The sequence below is a fragment of the Artibeus jamaicensis genome, unplaced genomic scaffold (assembly GCF_021234435.1).
Source record: "Artibeus jamaicensis isolate MK-2021 breed Jamaican fruit bat unplaced genomic scaffold, CSHL_Jam_final contig_456, whole genome shotgun sequence".
NCBI lineage: Eukaryota > Metazoa > Chordata > Mammalia > Chiroptera > Phyllostomidae > Artibeus > Artibeus jamaicensis.
The window spans coordinates 3,317,072-3,342,531 of record NW_026521839.1 but is presented as its reverse complement, the minus strand read 5'-3'; the positions used below and the strand labels follow the sequence as shown (position 1 = coordinate 3,342,531).

The 25,460-nt window shown below is 41.3% G+C and overlaps 1 protein-coding gene across 7 annotated transcripts in view; it reads left to right on the top strand.

Moving 5' to 3' along the window:
• Positions 1-25,460, top strand: part of ARHGAP26 (Rho GTPase activating protein 26) — a 416,835-nt gene that overhangs the window by 192,652 nt on the left and 198,723 nt on the right. For all 7 annotated transcript variants that reach the window (XM_053666461.1, XM_037141721.2, XM_053666462.1 and 4 more), the window contains exon 12: positions 20,642-20,678. In XM_053666461.1, coding sequence (XP_053522436.1) covers positions 20,642-20,678 — 37 coding nt within the window. The remainder of the gene's footprint in view (positions 1-20,641; positions 20,679-25,460) is intronic.

Genomic DNA, 25,460 nt, shown 5'->3' with positions numbered 1-25,460 from the left:
AACAGAAGTTTCCCAGAAAGCCCCAGATGCATATGCTTGTGTCTCATTGGCCAGACTTGCGTCACGTTGCCCCAGCCTAAGAGGAGTGTAGTGTTTTCAGCTGGAGGAAGTTCGGCTTCTGTGTCATCAGGGGGTCTGTTCCTGCGGAAGAAGAGAAGGGTGGGCCTTGTGCAGAAAACTGGCCGTGTCAGTCACACCTTGTTTCTAAACACCGCTGCACAGCCTGAAGTTCTTGGGCGACTTAGAAATTCCTTTAATGATTCTCAGAAACGGGTATGGATATACAACACTTTACATGCAACATCAGGGAAGTTTATGTATTCACAGAAACCCCTCTGTGGGCTGTATCTGTAACTCTTTCCTTAGCGTAAGTTCATAGAACTACTATGCCTGGTGAACACACAGATTCATTTTTGAAGCTTGTCCTCTGTGACGACTGCCAGTTTATACTTCTGTAAGTCTTATATGGGAGTGTCTGTTTCCCTGAGCCCACACCTATACTGTTACCATTTTTATAAAACCTTAACTTTTACAAAAGGTAAATAATGTCATCGTTATAATTGTTATGAGTTTCTTTGTTTTCTTTTGAAATTTAATAGTCCCCATGCCGTCCTTTTGCAAATAGTTTTTCCTTTGTCCACTTGGTTTTCTATTGATGTATTCACCTTTTTCTTATTGATTATAAGAGCTCTTTATATATTAAGGCTCTGACCTACTTTATATGATTTATTTTTGCGTCATTGCATTCCCATTCTAAGATATTTACTCTGAGATTTATTTTGGCATCAAAACAATTTAAGGTGGAGATCTACCTTGATTTTTTCCCTCCAGTTGATTTTTATCTTAACACCATTATTTTTGAACTGATTTGAAATGCTCCAAGATGATTTAAGAAGTATAGCATTGATTTTTAAGCATGTTGCATATGGAATAATTAGCTGTCATAGAAGAAACTGCATGAGCTGCCATGCTTTAAAAAAAGACCCTGTTTTTTTTTTTCCCCATGGCTAATACACTTCTGGGAGTGAGGAAGCTGAGGTTCTATGCCTTGCCCTGGTGCTGACTGCTTAACTTTCTTGGTGTAAACAAAACTATAAGTGATTCATAGGAAGGTGTTACCCCTCCCGTTGTTTCAGGAACGCCTCCTTGGTGGCAGTAGGAAGCACTTTGATACCTAAAGTGCTGGTAGGCAGAATGCAATTTGCTCTTCCCAGATTTGAAGAGCTCGCTCAGTCCTAAACTTATTTTTAATTACATAACCCCTGAGAGCGGTTGGATTGACACTTTTTAAGTTAATGTAAACTGAGTGTAGGATGTGCATGGACACTTAAAGCATCCTTGGTTCATAATGTCATTCATCAGATGTTCATCAAATACCATCTATGTACAAAGCTCTCTGGTGTCTACAGGGATAAATCTGTTGCTTTGCTATTATTTCAGAGTGAAAGCAATGAATGTCAGGGGTAAACACTGTGCTTTTTAACAGAAGACATGACTTTAGACTGAGAGAGTTGACAGCTTTGCAGAGCAGGCACCCATAAGGAGGGCTTTGAGGGATATGCATAGGCAGGGATGGGTGGAAGGGCTTTCTAGCCAAGAAGTATGGGAATGAAAATTCTCAGATAGGAAAGCATGGGGCACGTGTGGGAAATAGCCAGTTATTGCATGTAGCTGGGGCCTGAGGTTTGGGAAAAGGAAATGGGAAGTAAGACAGGAAATATTGGGGCCCTCTTGACGGAGGCCTCATATTGGAATTTGGACATTATGCTGTGAGGGATGATGTGATGATAAAGGATTTTAGAGCAGATATAATTTCAGAGCGGGGCCATGTGAAGGGTACGTTGGCAGGGCGAGAGCTGGAGTTGGAGCTGCTTGGCAGTATTCCAAACAGGAAGTACTGAGCTCCCCAACAAGAGTCTGGGGACTGAAATGGAAGGGATAGGGATATAATCATTTTGAAAACAAAATTGGTTATTGTCACCTGATTAGATGTGGGAGGGAAAAAAAGGGCTTTTTTAATCCATGTTGCTGAGAAAAAGTGAGGCCATTAACCATGATAGTGATTATTAACTACTGTTTACTGAGCTTTTACTGCGTGCCGGGCACTGAGCCCCCTGCTTTACTGCCGCTAGCTATCTCGGCCTTTAGTTTAGGTGGGATGGTCTCCGTTTTATAGACGAGGGCAGTGGGACACAGAGAGGTGTTGCAACTACAAAGGAGTGGAGTTACTATGTGAAAATAGATTTGTGTATCTTTTCCTGTTACGTGGCCTTGTATCAACACATAAAAAACAACTCCTAAGTTAGCTGCTTGTTCACAAGTTTTAAGGTGTTACCCTTTCCATTGTTTCAAGAAAGCCTCCTTGGTGGCAATAGGAAGAACAGACTGGGTTTGAAGTTCAGGGAAATACCCAGGTGGCATTGACCAGCAAGCAAGTAGTTAGAAAGGAAGGTGTGCTGATAAGGAAGCTAGAGGCGGGGGAGGTTGGGGTTACTTCCGCACAGAGGCATTTGCTGAAGCCATGGGAATGGGTGGCAGTTCAAAGTGTTCTGTGTAAAAAGAGAGTACAAGAAAGAAAAAGAGCCAAGGCGGGAGGTTTGGGGATATTTTCTTTTTTAAAATTTATTGATTTTTAGAGAGAAGGGAGAGAAACATTGATTTTGTTGTTCCACTTACTGATACACTCATTGGTTGCTTCTTGTATGTGCTCTGACTGGAGATCGAACCTGCAGCCCAGGCGTTTGAGGACGATGCTCTAACCAGTTGACCTACACAGCCAGGGCAAGCTTCGGGAATTTTTAAGGAGTAATCTATGGCACTCTCGAAGTATATAGTGCCGATAGGAGTGTAAATTGGTTAATCCACCCAAAAGTTAATAAAGTAGAATATGCAAGTATCTTACAGTGGTCTCTGTTGGAACTACTCAGCTTTGCTGTTGTGGCACAAAAGCCGTGAACCATATGTGAATGACAGAGCATAACTGTTTTCAGAAGTATTTATAAAACAAGGGCAGACTGGATATGGCCTGTGGGTGGTAGTTTGCTGACCCAGAGAACTCACCCATGTGTACAAAAGGAGACAAGGAAAAAGTTGTTCACTGTAGTATGCTTCATAATAGTGAAAAATTGAAAAATAATCTATATTGTTTATATCTGTATAAAAGTGCATAAATGAACTCTGGCTTATTCATTTAATGAATAGTTTACAGTGGATAAAATGAGAAAACTTGGACTGCATTTGTGAATATGGATAAATCTGAAGAACATAATAGTAAATGAAAAAGCAAGTTGCAAGATAAGATACATATATGGTATAATGCCATTTATGTACATTTTGAAAACAAAAATGGATGTGTGCACACATAGTGGAGGTATTGAAACACGCATAGGAAAGATATATACCATCTTTGGGGTAGTGGAAGAAAGGAACAGAGATTGGGCTAAAAGAGTAGAATGTTGAATTTCTTAGAGGGAGATTTCAGTTGGAAACAAATTTAGAGAATTGCTAGTATCTGCTAAATGTGCATATCACCAGTCCCTGGTGACTGTCGAATGCTTTTCTTTTTTACTTTTATGTAATCTCAAAATATTTTTGTGTGTATGTATACAATATACACAGTTGCATACAAATGCGTATGCATACAATACACAGTTGATGTGTGGATTTCATAAATGTAAGTCTACTTACTGGCTAAAATTTATTTGCAATCTCCCAAATCAGTACTTGTGGCGCTTTTGCAGTTAGTCACAGATAGGCACAGAGCAGAGAAAAATTTCAGTTGCCTAGTACACACACGTCCCCAGCTGAGGTTGAATGGGTGACCTGCCGTCTTCTTGTTTTCAGCTCTCATACCATAAATGTGTCTGGGTCTTTTTTGTTTTTTGTTTTTGCTACTTGGTACCACATATATGCATTTTTTATGCTTTTTGTTGGTGATTTCTGTTTAAAATGCCTCTAAGGCTGGTGTCAAAGTACTGGCTAAGTGTCCCCAAGCACAGCCCTTGAAGTGTCCCCAAGCACAAGCCCTTGAAGTGCTCCCCAGCGCAAGGCGGCTGTGATGGGCCTTCTGCAGAAGACATGCACTGGACATCAGTTACAGTGCCATTAGCTGTGAGTTCATCATTAGTGAATCAACAGGATGTATTGGATAAGGTGTGTTTAGATGTGTTTAGGTGTGCATTAGATGAAGAGCACTCGTAAAACAAGGTTATGTGTTGATCAGTCGATGAAAATGTGACTGGAGGCTTCTGGGAATCTAACCCTGTATCTCCCCAGCTGCAAATGGTTCACTATTTGCTAACTCAGTCTTTGTGGTAACTTTAAAGGCCGTAACTACTGTGAATAATGAGAGAATCAACTGTGTATATGTAAGTATGTATGTATATTTATAAGTTTATATTTATGATTATTTTATATTCCTATATAATGAATATTAATATATTATATAGTTTGTATATATATATATAACAAATTACAAAAGATTAGTGCAGGACAGAGGAACCTGCAGAGTTGCCTGTGAAGCAGGGCTGGGTAGGGTTCAGGAAGGATGAACATTTGAAGGAAACAGGGTAATCAGTCATAGCAAGTGGTGTAGGAAGGGGCCTTGAGGAGGCCTTGGGATTTGTGTGTTTATATGTCTTGTTCTCAAGTTCAGGTCAGAAGCAAGGCGTGTCCTGATCTCTCCCATCCCCAGCAGCCTTAGTCTTCCCAGTTGCCTTTGGCTGCTGGCTGTTCTTGTAACTGAGTTTAGTGGCTATGTGTACGATGTGCTTTGTCTCTCACTAGAGAAGAAGCAAGAGAGGCTTGGGCTGGGCATTTTGTGCTGCTGATGTGAACACTAATACCCCCTTCCTTCTAGGTCAGCTTTGAAACCCATTGTTCAGTTGGCTGAGCTAGTCTTTGATCTGAGCTTTCCAAACCCTTTCCTTTCTAGTCCTAACTCTCTGTTCCTCTAAATGTACAGGACACTTTATTCGTAACCAATTGTCAGCCAATCCCAATTTAGCAGCTTGCTGATAAGACATAAGGTGCCACCCTCCTGTTGTAATATGAAACCCTTCAAGTGAATTGAGTCTTGACACAATTGCCTGTTTGGACCTAGAAGTTCATTTTTGATGGTGGGATATTAAAAGATTAGGCAGTAAGGGAACCTGGAATTTTAACGTGGATCTGTTTCAAGCCCCTATCTTTTTTTAAAAGATAGATACTTCTATTAAGAAACCAAAGTAATAAAACAAAGTAAAATATTGGCTCCTCTTTTTGGCAGATTAGGAAATTCGGATCTGGAAAGAGGGAGAAGTTTGATCAGGGTCTCCCAGGAAATAAGTGGCTGGTCAAGATCACTATTCTTGTCAGCTCCCAGTCAGATAATAAATAGCTGTGTACCCCTCCAAATTAGCCCTAAACATATATGCGTATAGGGGTGGGCAAAAGTTGGTTTACAGTTTTAAGTACATAAAACATATAATTTATTCTTTTATTATATATTTGTTTAACCCCAAATTTTGCTTAACCCTGTATGTTTAGGTCTTTATGAACATCAGCATACTTACCCCCTTGTCCTGTCAGCTTAGTGGGTGGGGAGCAGATACCAGTTTTGTTAATACTGAGAGGACCGCCCCCCCCCAGAGGTTGTATGGATTAATTCTGTATGACACTTTCAAGGGGGTGGGAGAGAAGCGGGAGAGGTAGGTACAGTGCTATGTGTTCCTAAGTATATGTTTTGAACCAGAGTTTCAAATCTGGACTGTGACTCAGAAGCACCTGTAAACTGTGTTTACAAACTAGGGGAACTAGAGAGATTAAGATGGAACACAAACGGTAAATCTGTAAAGCTTTAAGAATAGGACAGAATCTTTGCAATCTAGGCTTAAGAGAAGTTTCATAATAGGATACAGAAAGCAATAGCTCTAAAAAATTGATTTTATTAAAATTAAAAACTTGTGCTTATCAAAAGGACTATTAAGTTTAAAGCTACAAGTGAGAGAAAATTATTTGCAAAACATACATCTGACAAAGGATTTATATCCAGAAGGTGTAGACAGCATACAAAACTCAGTAATAAAAAGAACTTAATGAAAAGATGGACAAGATTTGAGAGTCACCTAGCAAAAGAATTAAATGTCCAGTAAGGACATGAAAAAGTTCTCAACACCATTAATCATCAAGAAAATGCATATTAAAACTATTACGAGATACTATGACATATTTACCAAAATGGCTAACACTAAAAGACGGAAAACACCACTGTTGGTAATTACATCTTGTAACCTGAACTCTCATACTGTTGGTGGGAATGTAAGATAGTGCAGCCATGTTGGAAAAGAGCTTGACAGTTTCTTATGAAGTAATAAAAATAAAACCTACCCTGTAACCCAGCAGTCTTACTCCTAGATGTTTATACAAGAGAAATGAAAATATATGTCCTCCAAAGGACATCGAGAAAACATTTTAAGCAGCTTTTTTTATGGTAACAAGACGGGGAAACAGGGAACGGCCTAGGAGTCCGTGAACAGGAGAAAGACTGTGATATGGTCAAACAATAAAACACTGCTCAGCAACAAAACTGAAAGTACTGACTCATGCCACAACATGAAATTTTATGCTGAGTAAGATAATACAGCCATAAAGGAGTACATACTGTATGATGCCATTTGAATGATGTTCTAGAGCAGATAAAACTAATGGTGGGAGTGAAATACAATGGTGTGTGTATGTGTTTTAAGATGGAAAGAGGCCAAGAGAACTAACTGAGGTGATGGAAAAGTTTTTATCTTGATAGGGCGTTTTAAGGTACATGGATGTGTATGAAATAGTCACAACTCATGATTGGCACGCTTAAGAACTGTGTATTTGATTGTAGGCAAATTTTACCTATAAAAGATTCATAAACAAATTGTGAACTTTAGTAAATTTTATGCATACTGAAGTGTTTAGATGAGAGGTGCTGATGTCTGCAAGTTATTCAAACGATAAGACAGACTAATGGATGATGGAGAGATGCTGGATATGTGATAAGACAGATGGAGCAACCTTTTAACAACTAGAGAATGGAGGTGATGGAGGTGTGTTTGCTGTCAGTTCTTTCATCTGTTCTCAGTGTTTGAAAGTTTTTTTATTGTAAAGTGTTGGGAGTAGGGGGTGGATATATTGTTCTGGCTAGCCTGGCCTAGCCTGGCCTAAGCCATACTGTCTGTCTTACCTCTAGAGTGAGCAGTAGAATGAACTCTGCCAGTGGTGGAGAGGTGTGAGCCCCTAGCAGGGGTGTCAAGCTCATTTTCACCAGGGGCCACATCAACGCTGTGGTTGCCTTCAAAGGGCTGGAATAATTTTAGGAGTGTATAAATGTAATTACTCCTTAACTGTTAAGGACTTGAAATTACATTTGACCTTTTGAAGGCAATCTCAAGGCTGACGTGGCCCCTGGTGAAAATGAGTTTGGCACTCCTGCCCTAGAGGGAAGCAGGGTGTAGTTGCATAAAGAAGAATGAATGAATGCATGCTGAGTAGTCAAAGACCAAATGATTATTTTCTAAGGGCTCTGATGGTCTCAACATTACCCTTTGCCCTAGTTATTGAGTATAGGGAATCATGGGGACTCTTTTATTTATTTATTTAATTTTCTCAAGTTTTATTGTCTCTTGTCAAATTTTTCCTTCTTCTGGTCTTTCCACACCCATTGCTCCTTATCACCTACTTAATTTGGAAACTCAAGACAAAGTCCTGCCTTCCTTAGAACATATTTTAGGCACTGATTTTTCTTATATCTGAATTCTTTTTTTTATATGTTTTGTTGATTATGCCATACAGTTGTCCCATTTCTCCCCCTTCAATCCCCTCCACCCTGCACACCCACTCTCCCCATTCAGTTCATGTCCATGTGCCACAAGTTCTTTAGATTCTATATTTCCCATACTATTCTTGTCCTCCCCCCTGTCTATTTTCTACCTACCGTCTATGCTACTTAGCCTCTGTACCTTCTCCCCGCCTCTTCCTCCCACTCCTCTGTTGCTAACCCTTCATGTGATCTCCATTACTATGGTTCTGCTCCTGATCTAGCTGTCCTCTTAGTTTGCTTTTGTTTTAGGTGTGGTTGTTAATAACTGTGAGTTTGCTGTCCTTTCACTGTTCATATTTTTTATCTTATTTTTCTTAGATAAGTCCCTTTAACATTTCATATAATAAGGGCTTGGTAATGATGAACTCCTTGAATTTGACCTTATCTGAGCAGCACTTTATCTGTCCTTCCATTCTAAATGAAAGCTTTGCTGGATAGAGCAATCTTGGATGTAGGTCTTTGGATTTCATGACTTGGAATACTTCTTTCCAGCCCCTTCTTGCCTGTAAGGTCTCTTTTGAGAAATCAGCTGACAGTCTGATGGGAACTCCTTTGTAGGTGACTGTCTCCTTATCTCTTGCTGCTTCTAGGATTCTCTCCTTCATTTTAATCTTGGCTAATGTAATTCCGATGTGCCTTGGTGTGTTCCTCCTTGGGTCCAACTTCTTTGGGATTCTCTAAGCTTCCTAGATTTCTTGGAAGTCTATTTCCTTTGGCAGATTGGGGAAGTTCTCCTTTATTATTTGTTCAGGTAAGTTTTCCACTTGTTGCTCTTCCTCTTCCCCTTCTGGTACCCCTATAATTCGGATGTTGGAATGTTTAAAGATGTCTTGGAGGTTCCTAACCTCTCCTCATTTTTTTGAATTCTTGTTTCTTCATTCTTTTCTGATTGGATGTTTCTTTCTTCTTTCTGGTCCACTCCATTGATTTGAGTACCAGTTTCTTTCCTATCACTGTTGTTTCCCTGTGCATTTTGCTTCATTTCACTTAGTGAAGCCTTCATTTTTTCATCTAATTTGTGACTAAAATCAATCAGTTCTGTGAGCATCCTGATCACCAGTGTTTTGAACTGTGCATCTGATAGGTTGGCTATCTCTTTGTTGTTTAAAATTATTGGCTCTGGGGCTTTGAGCTGTTCTTCTGCTTGAGCCATAATGTTTTTATCTGTTTGTGCCTGTTATGTATGAGGGGTGGAGCCTAAGGTGTTCACCAGGACAAGGTAACCCAGGTCGCTGGGTTATGATGCTATATGTGGGGGCGGGGTCAGAGAGGGGCAATGGCGTTTTTTCTCTGCTCTCTCTCAGATTTCGGTCCCCTCTGCTGTTTCCCACAAGCAAATTGGGCCCTTCTGATGCTAGTTCCCAGGCATGTGGGCCTGTGCACCCTCCAGATCCCAGTGGGTCTCTCCAACGAACTCTCTGTGGGCCTGGGAGCCTCTCCCAGCACCTCGACTCCCGAAAGTTTTTCCAGTTGGTGCTTTTAGGCTTTAATTCCCGTCGCTGGGGCCCTGGTTTGTGCGGTCTGTCTCACTACTCATTCCTCTGCCTGGTTTATCTGCATGTGAATGTGTGACTACGGTCAGCCAGGTGCCTTGTGCCCTCACAGGGTCCGCCTGTTGCCACCCCTACACCTGGGATCTGCCAACTGCCGCGTGCACGCCTGGGTTAGTCTGGCCACCTTTTCCTGCACAACCCCTCTCCAGCAGCTGCTGACTCTGCCCTTCTTACCTGTGTGGCTGAATGGTTCATTGTTGTTGGATTTCGGTACAGTTCAATTTTCTCTGTTTTGGTTGCTTTCTGGTTTTTAAATATTTTTTGTTCATAAACTTAGTTGTTTGGAGGAGGTGTAGTGTTTCCACCTACGCCTCCATCTTGGCCGGAAGTCTCGGGATCCTGGGGAATCTTGATAAACTTCCTCCCTTTCATACTGTATGGAGATGAGGAAGGGCCCAGCCTCTTAACTTTTAACCTATAAAGAACCAGAAGACTTCTGGAATCTACCCTTCCATTTTGCAAGCCCCATTGTGCTCCTTGGAGGTTGTAGGAAAACACAGAGACCCCCCCCCCCCTTTTCACAGAGCTTGGGATTCCTTCTACACCAGCAACTATTCCCAGACCCCTTCCTGCAAATGCATAGGTTGGTGTCAGGATTATTCTTAGAGTTAGGGTAGGACCTGCATCTGAGTAAACTCAGCCTTCAGTGGTCTGTCAAAAAGTGTAGTACTCTGATCTCACCTATGTTGGGTAAATTCACCTCCTGCCTCTCAAAGGGCATTGTGGGAATGCGTGAGATCACTATAAATGCCACTTTCCTTAAATCCTCTGGAGGAAGCAGGGACTGGAATTCCAGAAATGTAGGTTTTGTACAGTAACTTACTCTCTGGATGTCTCTCCTGGGCTGGACCTTGCCTGGGCAGCAGAACCTCCTAAGCCTCAATTTTGGGATCGTGTATATTTTACAAGGTTCTCTTCTGCTGACAGAGAGTGTCACTGTTTCCAAAGACATGGAGAGTGAAAGACAAGGAGGAGCACAGAAAGACATTTTGTCTGAGACTTTAGTTTTGGTCTGGGGTACAGAGAGCTAGTCCTTCCTCTCCTATGGAAACAGTGTACTGATGGCCTAGTGATGGCCTAGCTCACACCCACTTTTTAATGTTACATCAGCCTGAGGCCGGAAATGTGAAAGCCAGCAGGCTGCTTGCACTGTGAGCTGGCCACATCCTACGTACATGTCAGTTCACACGACGTCTGCTTAACTGTTGTGCATTTGTAACAAGTCAGCTCATGTCCTCTGTGTTGCCTTAAAATTTTTTCTAAAGTACTTTTTGACGTGTACATTAGAGTTCTTTTTCCCTTTTTTTTCATCCAGTGTTTGTTTACATTGGCTGCGGCTCTGATCTTGGGTTGAAAGCTAGGGAAGTTGCTTGTAAGGGTTTTCAGGATTTCTGACTATGAAATGCAAGGAAATTGCATAATGTTGCAGCATTTCCTCTTCTTGTTGCTTGTGTGTTACCCAAAATACAGTAGTTCCTTCTAGAAGCTTGCAGGAATTTGGCAGGTCCTAGCCTCTGATAGTCTATTGCGGTCTGGAGAGTCACTGTTATCCTGATCTGAGGTTGAATTTTTCTTGAGGTCAAACAACAAAGCTTCCTGAATTATAACTATGGCAACAGTGTTTATATAACACACAAATCAAAGTCCTATTGGAGAGGGGGAGCACCCACAACAATCAGTGTTAGTAACCCCAGAAACATTTTGTTCCTGCTGAATACAACAGGAAAAAAAAGACAAGTTAAAATACATGGCCTTATCACATCTCAGGATATCTGGGTGTAACCTACAGCCAACAGTCCAGGAGGAGCTGTTTCTTCTTTTCCATTGAAATTAAATCTGCTTTATTCGAGATTTAATGTGGGGAAATGCAATAAGTGCCATCAACACTCACTATGTGAAAGCATCACTATAAGGATGAGGGTAATTTACTCATTGAGGTCATTATGGCCGCTTCTGACCCAACGACAAAGACCGACATGAAAGAATGTGGTTTTTTTCCTTAAGCTCTTTGTCCCTCAGTCAGGAGCAATTTCTTGGGCATTGACTATATATGCCCAGCACAGTTAAATGCTCCAGAGAAGTATCATTAACTAGTCATTGAGAACTTATTTGGAGGTTAGAAATAATGGAAAATGAAGAATGAAAAATTGTATTCTCAAGTGTTCAATTCTATACATTATATTGCTAGAACAGTTAGCAGTTAAGGAAGGGAGATATTAGGGTGGTTTGCAGTCATCAGGTAAGTTAGGAACTCCTTCTGGCAGTAGAGGAAATAGCAATAACACTTTTGAGCACTTTCAGTCACTGTTACACTATTTCTAACTCTCCCAAAGACCTCACAAAGTATTTTTACTTAGCTTTACTTTGTGATGAGAAAACGGACTCAGCACATAGCTAAAAAGCAGTAGAACAGGCCTGAATGCCAGGTCTCTGGAGCCCATGGCAAACTCTGTTGACCACCCTACTTCGCCTCACCCAGATGCATTTTCCTCTGTTCTGGAATGTGCTTGTACAGGGGAAAGGTCAGCCTAACGATAATTAAACCTCAGGTGAAGTTGAATTTGTGAGCTCAGGAATGCTCAGAGCTGCCTTCTAGATGAAGTGGAGCTTAGTCCTGTGAGTCACAAGGATGTGTAGCCATCCTCCCTGCTTGAGCGGACCATTGTGGAGCTTATTGTAAGTGTAGTCATTTCTGTCCAGCTGAAATCTGCCTTCCTCCACTTCACTTTCATCTCTGCTCAGAATAGTAAGTCTTCTCACACATGACATCCCTGCGAGTGTTTGAAGACTGGTATTGTGATACCTTGAAGGCTCCTCTTCTCCAGGCAGAGCTGTGGCTTAGGAAACACATCTTGCAGGAGCAATGTGTATGACAGATGGAGGAGGGAGAGAGGTGGAGAGGGAGAGAGGGAGTAATGGGGGTGGGGACAGAGACAGAGATACCAGCAAGACCAGGGAGAGGACCTGGCCAGGGTCAGCCCACGGTCAGATGAGAAGACAAAACCTGACCGAGGGCAGTAGAAAAAGAAATGGGGATAAGGAATTGATCCCAGATATATAATAATGAAAGACTTGATCAGTATCCAGACTGATTAGGTATGTGAGGCAGAAAAAAGGGGGACACGAAGATACCATTTTCTTTCCCGTACTACTTTGTTGCACATTTTTTTGTTCTTCATTCTGGAGTTCCCTATGAAGCTTAACTAGGCTTTTCTCTCATTAGCTTTTTTTGTATTTGCTACTACTCTTGGCTGCAAGCAACAGAAACACTCCTTTTTTTTTTTTAGAGGATGTTGTTGGTTCACTCATGGAAAGAGCAGGGAGGAGCCTCAGATGCATTCAGATAAAAGAGCTCAAACAGTGCCATTGACATGCAGTCTCCATATCAGGTTCAACTTTCCTTTGACCTGTTTCACTCAGGCATTGCCTATATGGTGGCAGAACTGGCCACAACAGTGCCAGGTGTGCATCCTATTCTCCCAGCAGTACAGCCATGCCTCTTTTCCGGCAGTTGTAATAAAAATTGTTAAAAAACAAGAACTGTTGATTGTGTTTGGCCTGGGGTGAATCCCACGCTCAGGTGGATGCCATGTCTGGATCACATGTCCCAACCTGAAGATAGAACTGGGACTGGCCTCCCCAGGCAACATGGACGTGGTGGGGGTGGCTCCCCAAGAAAAATGAGGGTGGGAAGAGGGGGACATGGATGCTGAACAGGGAGCAGTAGCAGGGGTCCAGAGCACTTTGTTTCTCTAGTACTGCTGAGGAATCACACAAGAGCTGCGCCCTTTGTATCCTTAGGTACAGAGCAGCAGGTAAGGCCTGAACTCATGAAAAAGAAAGTTTAGTTTTCTGTCCTTCGTCATTGTCATAATCATATTGAACAGCAAGCAGTTCCTTTTTTTTTTTTTTCACCAGTAGGCTAGAGTGTTGGTACTCAAGGAGGCTTCAGGAGCCTTCTATTTGCTGGGCTGTTTTCCAGGGGCCTCTGAATCCTAAGGTGCCTCTGTTGCATAGGATGGGGAGACTTCAGTATCATGAAGTCTAATCACCTCATTTTTAGGTCCCATTTCAGAACACTCTGGTGACACCAGGCCTCTGAAACTACTAGCAGCTTTTGTTGTCACTTGTTGGGTATAGAGCGAACATTCAGCAGTATACCATAGATAGCAAATGGCTGTGTGAGGGATTTTGATAGGCTTGAGTTAAGCCAAATAAGATAAAGCTGTGTTATGCTGTATCATAATAAGGTCTGAACTGTGTATTTCCATTCCTCTCTAGGTAAAGATTCTGAGATAATTTGCCAGATATGTGGAAGAATGAGATACAGGCACCTGGAAATGATAAATCTGGTTTACCTTTTCTGTCTGGTCAATGCACCAATTCATTATCCCCCTCAGTTCCAACATGGGAATTTTTTTTGAAATTCCAGTCTCTCTTTTATTCCTCTACTCAAAAACTGTCTATCCAAATAATACTTATTGAATGGCTCTGCTATATGCCATTATTGAACCTTCTTTATGTGTGATCCTGCAGGGCAAGAGCAAGGTCTTCATATTTGTTCAAGAACAGGTCATCAGGAAGAGCCATCAGATATATTTTTATTGGCTTCACTTTCGGGAGCTCCTCCCTTAGACAGAAATGCAACACTAGTAGCAGTGGAAAGGCAAGCCAAAGGGAATGTTGCTAGGTGAGAAAGAGAAAGGCAGCCACAGCCGCTTCATTGCTAGTCTCTCAAGCACGTCTTATCGCTCAGGTGGTGGTGATGAGAGGCACGTTTCTCCTGGGAGGAGGAGGAACCAATGCCTAGTTCCCAAGCTCTGGCCCTTCAAGTTGAGACACATCCTTATTTACTGCAAACTGTTCAGACTGGCTTTATACCCACATGCTTAAGATTCAAAAGTTCCTTCTCAAAGGCTTTTCTGAGTACGGCCTGTGTCCCATCATGAGAAGAGAGAATGTCCGATCCAGAAACTCATGTTTATTACTGGGTGGCATACCACAGACCAAGAGCGTCTTATTGTAACTTCTCAGGGGTATCGCCAAAAGTTCTTACATTCAACCTGTTAATGGAGTTCGCTGAGTATTTGAATATGGTGTTCTATTAAGAAATCTGCCTGCCACACAATCCTTGACAATGCTGGCCAGCTCTCTCTGTGTGGCCATAGTTTTTAGGAAGGATGTGATTTAGGCATCCCAAAGTCTCTCAAGCTGGTTGTGGTTTTCAATTACTGCTCTACTTTATTATTTAGAAGTTTGTTGAATTACTGCTATGTTCATATTGGATGGAAATTTTGTTCTTATATAATGTCTGCATTGTTGGCATTTTAATTACAGCTTAGCTTCTTTTGAGTTCTTTGTTAATTGCCAAGCTGTTTTTACCCTGGCGAGCAGGACTAGGTAGGGAAGTTGTGGTTGGGTATAGTCGCTAGTCTAGAGGGCTTTGTGGCCTTGGAAAATTATTTCACCTGCATAATGTTATGATGTACAGGCAGTGGTCGTGCCTGAGGATGAAGTAAAATCAGGTAAATGTTTAGTATGGTACCTGGCCATATAATCAGTGGTGAAAATGTGGTTGGTGGTGGATGGTTACATTTCTATTTGACTTCTGTTAAAACAAAACAAAATTGAGAACCTATTGCCCCTAAAAGTTGACTTTAGATAGTTTCCTTTCCTTTTGTCCCTTAATTGGTTTTGGTTGGTTAGATTATAGTGCTAGTGAGACCAGGACCGCTGAATTCCTGAAGCTCTCTTCTCATGCTTAGCCGATTATCCCAGAGGGCAGTGATTTTCGACTGGTGTGCCACGAGAATTTTTAAATATGCAATATCTATTTAGTCAGGGTCACTGACCTTTTCCCCCTTAGATTGTCAAATAAAAAAAGACAACATCTAACGTGACAAATAGCTGTACGATGTGAGTAAGTCATATTTATACCTATTTTTTGTCAGATAGGCAAAACATATATTTTTGGTATGCCACAGAATTTTAGTAATGACTTCATGTGTGCCGTGAGATGGGAAAGGTTAGACATTGCTGCCCTAGGAGGTGAGGGTGAAGACAAGGGAGGCAGAGGGTGACCGTGTCTGTGATGGAAGCGAGTCTTTACAGACTGCTCTGCGGGCTGTAGCATTTGTGTCCGATACCCTCCGTTAAATGTTGTGTGTCTGGTATTTCATTTAATTTTCACAGCAACCGAAGAGATAGGGAATATTAGTACCCTTATTTTATAGGTGGCAGGACTGAGGTTTAAAGTTGTTAAGTGATTGGAATGCATAGCCAGTAATGGCAGAGCTGGACTTTGAACCTAAGTAACAGATTACTACAAATCTGTCCCCACTGACAGAAACAGTTCAACAAAGCAAGTCCTAGTGGTGGGGGTCCATTGCGTCACACAGAGAAGGGCCAGGATATCTGATGGTGTAGAAACGGCTTAGGCAGTGTTTTAAGTTGTTGGCGTGTAGTTCTGTTTTGTGTGTCTCCACATTGGTGTATCAGGGAAACAACCAGGCCAGAGGGGTTTAGATACACTGGGCCACTTGGAAGAGACCCTCTGGAGTTATAGAGCCGAGGCCCGAGTTCAAGTGCAGTTTACGTAGGAGCAGCAGTTTTAAATAAACTTGCTTATGAATCTGTTTCTCCAATACCTTTTATTTTGTCCAGATTGTGATCCTAACTGTGATGTGTCCAAATACTAACACAGCTATGTATCAGAGGGAAAAAGGGAGATTGTTTTGTCTAATTATTGCTTTATTTATGCCTTTCATTTATAAGTTAAAAGAAATTCCTCTCTGTGCTTTCTTAGTAAGGCCTGGATAATGGTCATAAAGGTTACCCGTAGAAAAATTCTGGAAATCCAATGATTCTGTAGTCTCTCTTAATTCTCTGGGGACATATAAATTGAATTCGCTCAGCAGTGAACAGAATTTATTGCTAAATCACATTTTAGTGCAGAGGAAGCATATGAAGGCTTTCCTCACCCTCCTTTGATTTATTAAATTGCACTCCCATTGTAGCTTCTGGGTGAGGACTCATAGAATTGCTGTGCCCTGTGATTTGTATCAAAGACCCACTTTCCTGCCTGGTGTTTATCTTCAGGATCAAGCCTTGTGATTCAGAGAGAATATGAAGTGTTAGTTCTGTGTTAGATGCCAGCTTGTTGTATAGGTTGGTAGTGAATGATTCAGGCTGGAATCAGAACACCATTCCTAGTTTCATTTTCTCTGTGACTCAAGGCAAATTCTTTCTTCCAGCAACTTGTCTTCCCTAGCTGCCCAAGGACGTCTCATCACCTTCATCATCGTCGTCATCATCAGCACTGCCACTATCATCATCATCATCATTATCATCATTGTCACAATGTCTTTCTTATTATGTGGTTAGTGGTTAAGAGGTTGGGCTCTGGAGGTAGACTGTAGGAGTTCCTCTCTGGATTCTGGCCTCCTCCAGCTGCCTAGCCTTGGGCAAGTGTCCTCATCCCCCTAATGTCTCAGATTTCTCACCTGTACTCATATTAACTGATCAGTCTTCCTAGGAGCCACAGTCAGAATTGTGTTTCCTGTTTCCTGTTCCCTTGAAGTGATCCTGTAGAACTGGGTTCTATCCTCTGAAGACAGAGGTTCTAGAGGCACTTACTGGGCAGTATATGAATCTAAGATAGCTCTGCTAATCATAAGCCAGAAGCCATTACCAGAGACCTTTCATTTCAGGAAATTGCCCTTGCCTTTGAACTTCAGTCTGATAGTAGAGGGCAACTATGATTTCTATAGAAGGTTTGCCCAGAACATTTCCAAAGGGTGAATTGTACACCCTTTGCCTCCGCCAGTGTGGAGGGTATTTATGAACCATAGACTTCTGGGGTCTCTTTGTAGTTGTGTCCATTTTCCACTGCCTGGAAACGTAAAAGAGGATTCCAACATCCCTTTAGAGGCAAGATATAACAGTACCCCACCTCCCAGCTCTGTGTCCTTGGACATACCGTGTAAACCTCTCTGGGCCTCAGGTTCCACATCTGTAGACTGGGCATAAGACTAGTGACTTACCTTAGTACCTTAGGCAGTTTCAAAGATGAGATGATGTCATGTTGTACTTGGTAAATGCTCGGTAAATAAAGACATTACCTCTTAGTGCTGTTAGTTGTCTTAGTGTAGGGAAAGCATATGGAGATTTTCCTTACCCCCATACTTTCCTCATGGAAAGAGGATACCGCCCTTTCACCGTGCCACCATCTGGCATTTGTGACAGTGAGGCTGCTTCCAGACTCCCTGCTTTCTCGGTTGGGTCATGTAGTCACGCACTCCTGGGAGCCGTGGTTTATTAGCTTCATTTCAGAAGTCATTCTCTTTGCCTCATTTACCCAAACCAGACAGAGATTGATGGCCTGGCCTCAGACAGTGGGGCGGCACATGTTTCTGGTGCCGTTGGTTCATTGCTCACACCTCTCTAACTTGGGGGGAACGCTTGGGTGTTCCAGGCAGAGGTATCCTGAGACCCAGGAAACACGGAAGGAAAGTAATTTGGTGCAAACTTACCTCCTCATTAAGGAGAGCTGAAAGCCTCGCATTTTGCTATTTCCTCTGGATTTTGCTATTTATAAATAGGAGCAAGTGTTTCTGGGGTAGAATGTTTGAATTTTATGGAAGGGATAGCTGGAAAAAAAATACTGGCCAGAATATGGTCTCTTTCCCTGCACTTTACTTGTCTAATTTTCCAAGCTTAGTGAACGCCACTCACCATGGACCACTGGTCCCAGCTGTTGTGAGTCTTGACCCACTTTCCTGGCAGGTCACAAGGCCCTGTAGGATCACGTCACTGTGCCTCTGCCCCATCCTTAGCTCCTACCTTGTACTGTTTGCCAACTGTCTGGCCTTCCTCCCTCCAATACACACATGGTCCCCGGATTTTCCCAAAGAAGTCCTCTCTTATTGGTCAGGTCTCGTGCAAATGCCACCTCTTTGGAGAAGATGTTCCTCACCTCAGGTCCACAGGAGACTTTTATTTTCTCTACTCTAGTTATGGATATTTGAATATCATATTTATGTATCTGTTCATTTCTGTTTTCTTTCCTAGTAAGCAGGTTCCAGGAAGCAGAGGCCATAGCTGTTCTATTCATTCATATCCCCAGTATATAGAACAGTGCCTGGGCATTACAAGCACACAGTAAATTTTTGTTAAATGCATGAATGAATAAACAAATTATTGAATTACTACCAGCTTTAGAGATCACCCATTAAAGAGGTCTTAACTTTCCAAAGTCAGTATCCCTTCATTTGATAGTCACATGAATAAAGCCAGGACAAGCAAGGGAAAGGGGGACATATGAGTACTTGGAGTCTTAGCTTCACTCCCAGATCCTCTGGTAGTTCTTGTGCAGGTTCTGTGAGGGTCACGTCAAAAAATAGGATCCACTGGGGGCAGTGCTGCTGAGGGAGAATGGGCAAACATGTTCCCTCTGGTGCAGAAAGAATATCTTTTCCAGGGGATGCAAGTATTTGAAATATAGGTCTATTAATCAGAAGAATGGGATATTTTTAGAGGGAGGGTAACACTAAGCTTAATTAAGCCTCAAAATTAGTATTTCCTATCATCAAAATCAGTCGCAAACATTCATCTTTAGTTATCAGGTTTAACTCATAAACTGTACGAAAGCAGGTTGGTGAATTGGATTTGGCCTGTGAGCCATAGTTTGCCAATCCTTAATATACTGACATTATTAGGTAAAATTAAGTCTCTGCTTCAGAAAAATGTCGTAGTGCCCAAACCTTTCTTTGGTGATTGTGACTCTGTTAGTATGAAAAAACATAGGGTGATGCTGGTCGTCAAACTTAAAAAAAAAAAAAAAAAAAAGGTATTCTAAGTGATTCTGATGGTTACTCTTGCTTGAGAACCACTTATTTAACCCTTAGAGGAACCGACCCATGAGAAGAGAGCCATGAAGACCCTGAAAGGGATTTTCACCTGGGAATACTGTAATTTAGAAAAAGTAGTATATAGGGTCCAGCAGAAATAATGCCTGCTTGAGTGTGGTTGGTAGGGTAATAACATGGGTGTAATAATTCATAGTTTTAATTTTAACATTTCACCTAAAATATCATATGGTGTGTTTGAGTGCGCTGTTGTTATGTTACAGTTACATACTTGTGATGTAATAATAGAAGATTTTGTAATAAAAAGGGGCATTATTTGTGCTGGACCAGGTATTTTGAATTTTATCAACAAAAATTTTTGTGGAAATTTTTTTTCTTCCTTGTTACACAAGTACCTACATACTATCATTGATTTTGCCTCCTGGCCTGCAAAACCTGAAATATTTACCGTCTGGCCCTTTTACAACAGAAGCCCCTTAACTGACTCACAGAAATCATAAAAGGGAAAGTGCCCCACATAAAGCAGACAATGACATATGGCAAGAGTCAGCAAGCTTTTTCAGTAAAGCGCTATGTTCTTCTTATAAAATTCAAATTTACAAAAGCCTGTAAGATAAGAAAAAGATTGGTTCCATTCCTCAGTGCTAATACTGAATAGTTTGTAATGTTTCTTTTCCTGAATTTGTCACTTGTTAGCTGTGAAGCCTTAGTTAATGTCTCTGAATGTCAAATTCTCCGTTTGTATACAGTGGTAAACCAGTTCCTGCCCAGAAGAATTGTTTTGTGGGTAATTTGAGATAATGCATGTGAATTGCTTAGCACATTGCCTGGTGCACAGTTAATGCTTAATGATTTATAACTAATTTAAAATGTTTTCTCTTTTTAGCTTTATATACACACATATAAAGATGGAATGTGATTTTTAAAAAAGATTATATTTATTTTTAGAGCGAGAAGAAGGGAGGGATAAACAGAGGGAGTGAAATATTGGTATGAGAGAGAAACATCGATCTGTTGCCTCTTGTATGCACCCCAACCAGGGGACTGAACCTGCAACCTGGGCATATGCCCTGCCTGGGAATTGAACCTGTGATTTTTCATTTTGTGGGGTGATGCCAAACCAACTGAGCCATACTAGTCAGAACAGAATATGATTTTTTACAATAAAGTTTCACAGATGATTCTGATGTACACATGCTTAAGAACCATTAATATGTACTGGGAACTAGATAATTACAGAAGGGAGTTATATTTGAGGTCTAGCTAGAAATTGTCTTCAGTCATACAGCACAAACTAGGGAAAGGGGAAAGGTAATGGCTTTCTTCAGTGAACATGTAGAGTGGTATAAAACGCACAGAAGTAAATGTTTATTTCTATTTTCCAGGTGTACAACTCGAACAAAGACAGTCAGACCGAAGGAAGTAAGTACAGTGCTTTCATAATTTTCTATAGTTGGGGTTGGGGTTGGGTTCGGGGAAGTTGCTACTCCAGGGAAGAGCCGCCAGGAGGTGCTGTGGTCCTGTTGGGTCTGCCCCTTTCTTCCCAGTGCAGCCAGAGAGGCTTCCACCCTGACTTACCACGTCAGTGGCTCCAGGATGTTCAGTGAGCCTGACTGGCAAGGCTGTGATGACACTTAGCATTATAGAAGCCTTCATACTTCCCAAAACATTTTCCTGTATGTTATCTCAGTTAATCCTAGGTCATCTTGGGAATGTAGCTCCAATCATCACGTAAAAGTCACTTAATCCAGTAATACCCAGCTCTGTCTTATGAGAAAGCCAGAATTGACTTTGCCTCCTGCACAGTCTTGGTCAAAGGACTGGGGAGGCGATAACTATCTTAGTGATTGCTTAGGAACTCTGTTCTTTGTTGCCCCTTTGGAGAGGAAGGGGTGGAGATGGCGAGCTCCGTAATGATATTCCTCTGTGGTGGGAGTGACCCTCAGCAGCCTCTGTAGAATATTCAGGACACTTCCCATGCTGCTGACTCTGAACACTCTGGTTAGTCATGATTTCCGAGGGGAACTCCAACCTTATAAAGATGAGGGGATTAAAATACTGCCCTGGCTGGTGTAGCTCAGTGTATTGAGCACAGACCTGTGAAGCAAAGGGTCGCCAGTTCGGTTCCCAGACAGGGCACATGCCTGGGTTGCAGGCCAGTTCCCAGCAGGGGACTCATGAGAGGCAGCCATACATTGATATTTCTCTCCTCTCCTTCCCTTCCCCTCTAAAGATAAATAAATAAAAATCTTAAAAAAAAATAAAACTACTGCTAGAGTGTTTGGGCTGATTATCTCCTTGGTACACAGGAGAAAAACAGATTCCTTCCAGGTTGCTATAAGGATACAAAGGAAATCCTGTCCCACTGCCTCAGATTTGCTTTGTAAAATCTACTTGAGAAAAAAATGTAAGGTAGGTTTACCATGAATTCCAGTCATGTCAGAAAAAGCAGTAAAACAGTACCTCTCCATGTGAACAGAAGGGTGGACTATTTTGTGTGTGTGTGTGTGTGTGTGTGTGTGTGTGTGTGTGTGTGTGTGAAATCCATTATAGGACAGAGATTTTTTTCTTCCATTCTTTCATAAAAACAGATATTATCAGGAGTTTGATAGATATTAAGTATATTTGGAATGATGGCTTTTGGTAGGTTAAGAGGCCTGTAGGGCAGAAAAAAATATTTTTTGGTTTTTTTCCCCTGAAAGTTTGAATGAGGGAAAAATTTATTTAAGTAAATATTCAAGGAAACAAGTAATTTTTTCCTTCCCTCTTTATCAGGTGGGATTGTTTTAGAGCATTTGACATCAACTCTGGCTAACTCAGGCTAAAATGATGATAGCTAAAATGATGATAGCAAAACCAATAGCCGTGATTATGAAGGACCGTGGAAAGTGGTGGGGTAACTTCATAGTATGGTAGGATGACTACCTTTTTCAGGATGACTAGAATTCCCAGGAAAAAGAGCATCAGGTTAGTTTAACTTGGGCCCAGCCAGGGGAAAACAAGACACCTTGATCAACAGTTTCAAGGGCAATACGTGAAATGGGAGCAGAGTGGTCTGCCAGAGGGAAATCAGGGAACCCACTAGGACACAGCAAACCACAGTAACAGATGGCTGTACCGTGCCCCAGCCTGGGACACGCTACTTCTAAGGACTCAAGAACTGTGGAGGGATTGAGTAAAAAAGAAAAAGGACTCACGGACATGAACAACAGTGAGGCGATTGTGGGGTGAGGGGAGAGAGGTGGGTAGAGGTGGAAGAGGAGGGTATAGGGGGATAAATGATAATGGGAAAAAATAAAATTAAAAAGAAATACTGTAGGGAATGAGAGGCATAAGAATGGGGACCCCTGACCTGATGTTTCCTTGTAGCTGTGATCTTAGGAACCTGCTTCTCTCTGCTTGAGATAAATACTAATAGATTTGAAAGATGACTCTGATTTCATTGGTGGGCACTTGTCAGCTGGTTCTGCCATTCTGTAAGGCCTTTTAGGAATGCGTAGGAAAGCCTTTAAGAAGTAAATATCCTTTGACCCAATAATTTGTCCCAAAGAAAGAGACTTGAGTTCAAAGATGTTTATGCCTCAAAGGAATTTACTGGAACATTGGTTATAATAGCAAAGAAATGCAGACAATCTAACAAAATGTGGACATTCCAATATGAAATTGATTAAAAATGTCAGAGTACTATGTAGGCTTTAAAAAAAGAACAAGAGAGATCTACATATATTTATGGAAATAGTGATCCATATACTGTTATTTGAAGCTTCCAAAAATTATGTTATAGAACAATGTATTTAGTAAAATGAATTGCATATTCGATTCGTTTAGATCAGCGATTTTCAACCTTTTTCATCTCATGGCACAAATAAAGTAATTACTAAAATTCTGCTGTGCACCAAAAAATACATTATATTTTTTCCTGATCTGACAAAAAAAGTAGGTAGAGTTTTGCTTGGTTTACAAAAAAATAATAACAACAGTAACTACCTATCCTTTTTGATACAAAATGACTTTATAAGATCAGGTGACTATACTTGAATGTAAGGATTTCTGCTACCAAGTATTAACCAATCAGATACAACCTTATTATGTGACGTGACTAGTAAGATACAACTCTATTGTATAACCTGTATATTTATGGTTCAGGATGGGGCATTCACACCAGCTGCCTATTGTTGTATTGGTTGTTGTCATTTTTTTACTTGACAATCTTAATGGAAGAGAGGTCAGTGCCCCTGACTAAATAGTCAGGTATTACATGAAAATTGCTGGTCTAGATATACTGATTAAAAAAGGCCTGGAAATACAGTTTTTTTCATCAAAATCTTCATCAGGATAGAGAGTGGATTATCTAGAGGGACTGACCTTCTACTTTAAATACCTCTCCATACTTTGCATTTCCTACATTGAGCATATATTTTACAGTAGTAGCTGTTAAATAGATTGTATTTTATTGACCACTTACTATGTTTCAGGATATTTTATGCAATTAGCTCATTTAATGCTTGCAAAACTCTGTGAGATAAGTGTTTTGGGCCCACTTTTGTAGATTGGGAAATTGAGGCTAGTAAATTCAGAGGGCGTGATTTAATCTGAGTTCTAAGTCTAAAGGCTCTACTGTTAACCACAAGGATATTCTACCTCCCTAGGAAAAGAACAATACAAAAAGTTCCATTTGGGGAGAATATACACACTTGCCACATTTTGCTTCTGGCATCCAGTTATTCACAGAGCATAGAGTTGACTACTTTGAGTCTGTAATGCTTCTTCAGTTGCTTGCCCTTTCATTTAGGAAGACAAGGGTCAGGGGAAGGTGGGTTAAAATACATGGGCCACTTTTCCAGGACTGCAGAGATAAATTATTTTTCTGCATTATTGAAATATTCTGATCACTGATTTCCAAGCTGGCAAACGGTGCTTCCTCACTTCCTCTGGCACTGGACCCCTTTTTTCTGTCATACAGCGCCATAGCTGCCCTGCCCCTTCTCAGTGGTTATATTTTAGTACTTCTTAATTGCAGCAATTTGCATTTTCACCTCACAGCACCCTCTGCCACAGGTGGCACTCTTGCCCAGGGTCTGAACTTTTTTTCTGTTTATTCCGCGATCAAAATCCTTTTAAAGTGAAGAAGGCAATAGAATGTGAATTTTAAGAGTGGGTCATTGCCTTTTCATTTTTTATTTTATTATTTATTTGTTTATTTAACCTTTAATACCCAAATTCCAAATGTCTAGCATTTTCCTTCTGGAAAACCTTTTGGTGGGAATTTGAATGCCAGCATTTTATCAGAGAGCCAGAATGAGCAGGTAGCAAAAGGAAATTCCTCTGGGGCACTTATGAATCTGTTACTTTCATCTTGAAATTTCTCTCAGGGCATACAGTGCCTGTTGAGTATAAGACAGGGTCATAAATAATGTCTGTTAACTGCTCGTATTTTCCAAATGGTCCGGTTTCCAGGGAGCGGGTGGCAGCAGATAAATATATGAGCATTTCTTTGCATGGGCTTTTTCCTCTCCTCTATTCTCTGTTTGAATCTCAGATACAGAGGGGTTGCATTAATCATACTCCCCTGTTGGTGGCACGTTATCATCACAGGGCCCTCCATTCATTCATTTTCATTCTCTTTTCTCAATTCCTATTTTTGTCTTCCACTATAGGCCATCATTCTAACATGTACTATTAAACTGTACTCTCGGGCATTATGGATCTTTTTTATCTACCTGTGCTTTTAAGTTACATAAATGGTTCCATGTCTTGCTCAGTTTCTTCCTTTGCTGTGTCAGCATGCTTTAGGAGCCATCCACATTTCTCTGTCTGCTTCCAGAGCATGGCTGTTGTCTGCATCTGCTTCTGCAGAGATGCCCCCCGACCTCCTCAGGCCCCCAGCTCCTTGTCACTACTGACAACACCACAAGGAACAGCCCTGTACAGGTCCCCCTGCATGACAGTTTCTTTGCTGTTTATATGCACGAGGAGAATAGCCGTATACGCATGTAGGAGAATTTGAGGGAGGGCTCTCCTATCCTTCTCTAGAGTTGGTTCTCAGTCTCACCAGCCCTCCACGAACAAGGGTTTCTCCATTCCTGCCAGCTCTTGCCATTATTCAGCTCTTTCTACTGTTTTTGTCAGTCTTTTTTCTCATTAATATATTTCATTGATTATGCTATTATAGTTGTCCCATTTTTTTCCTTTTTATTCCCCTCC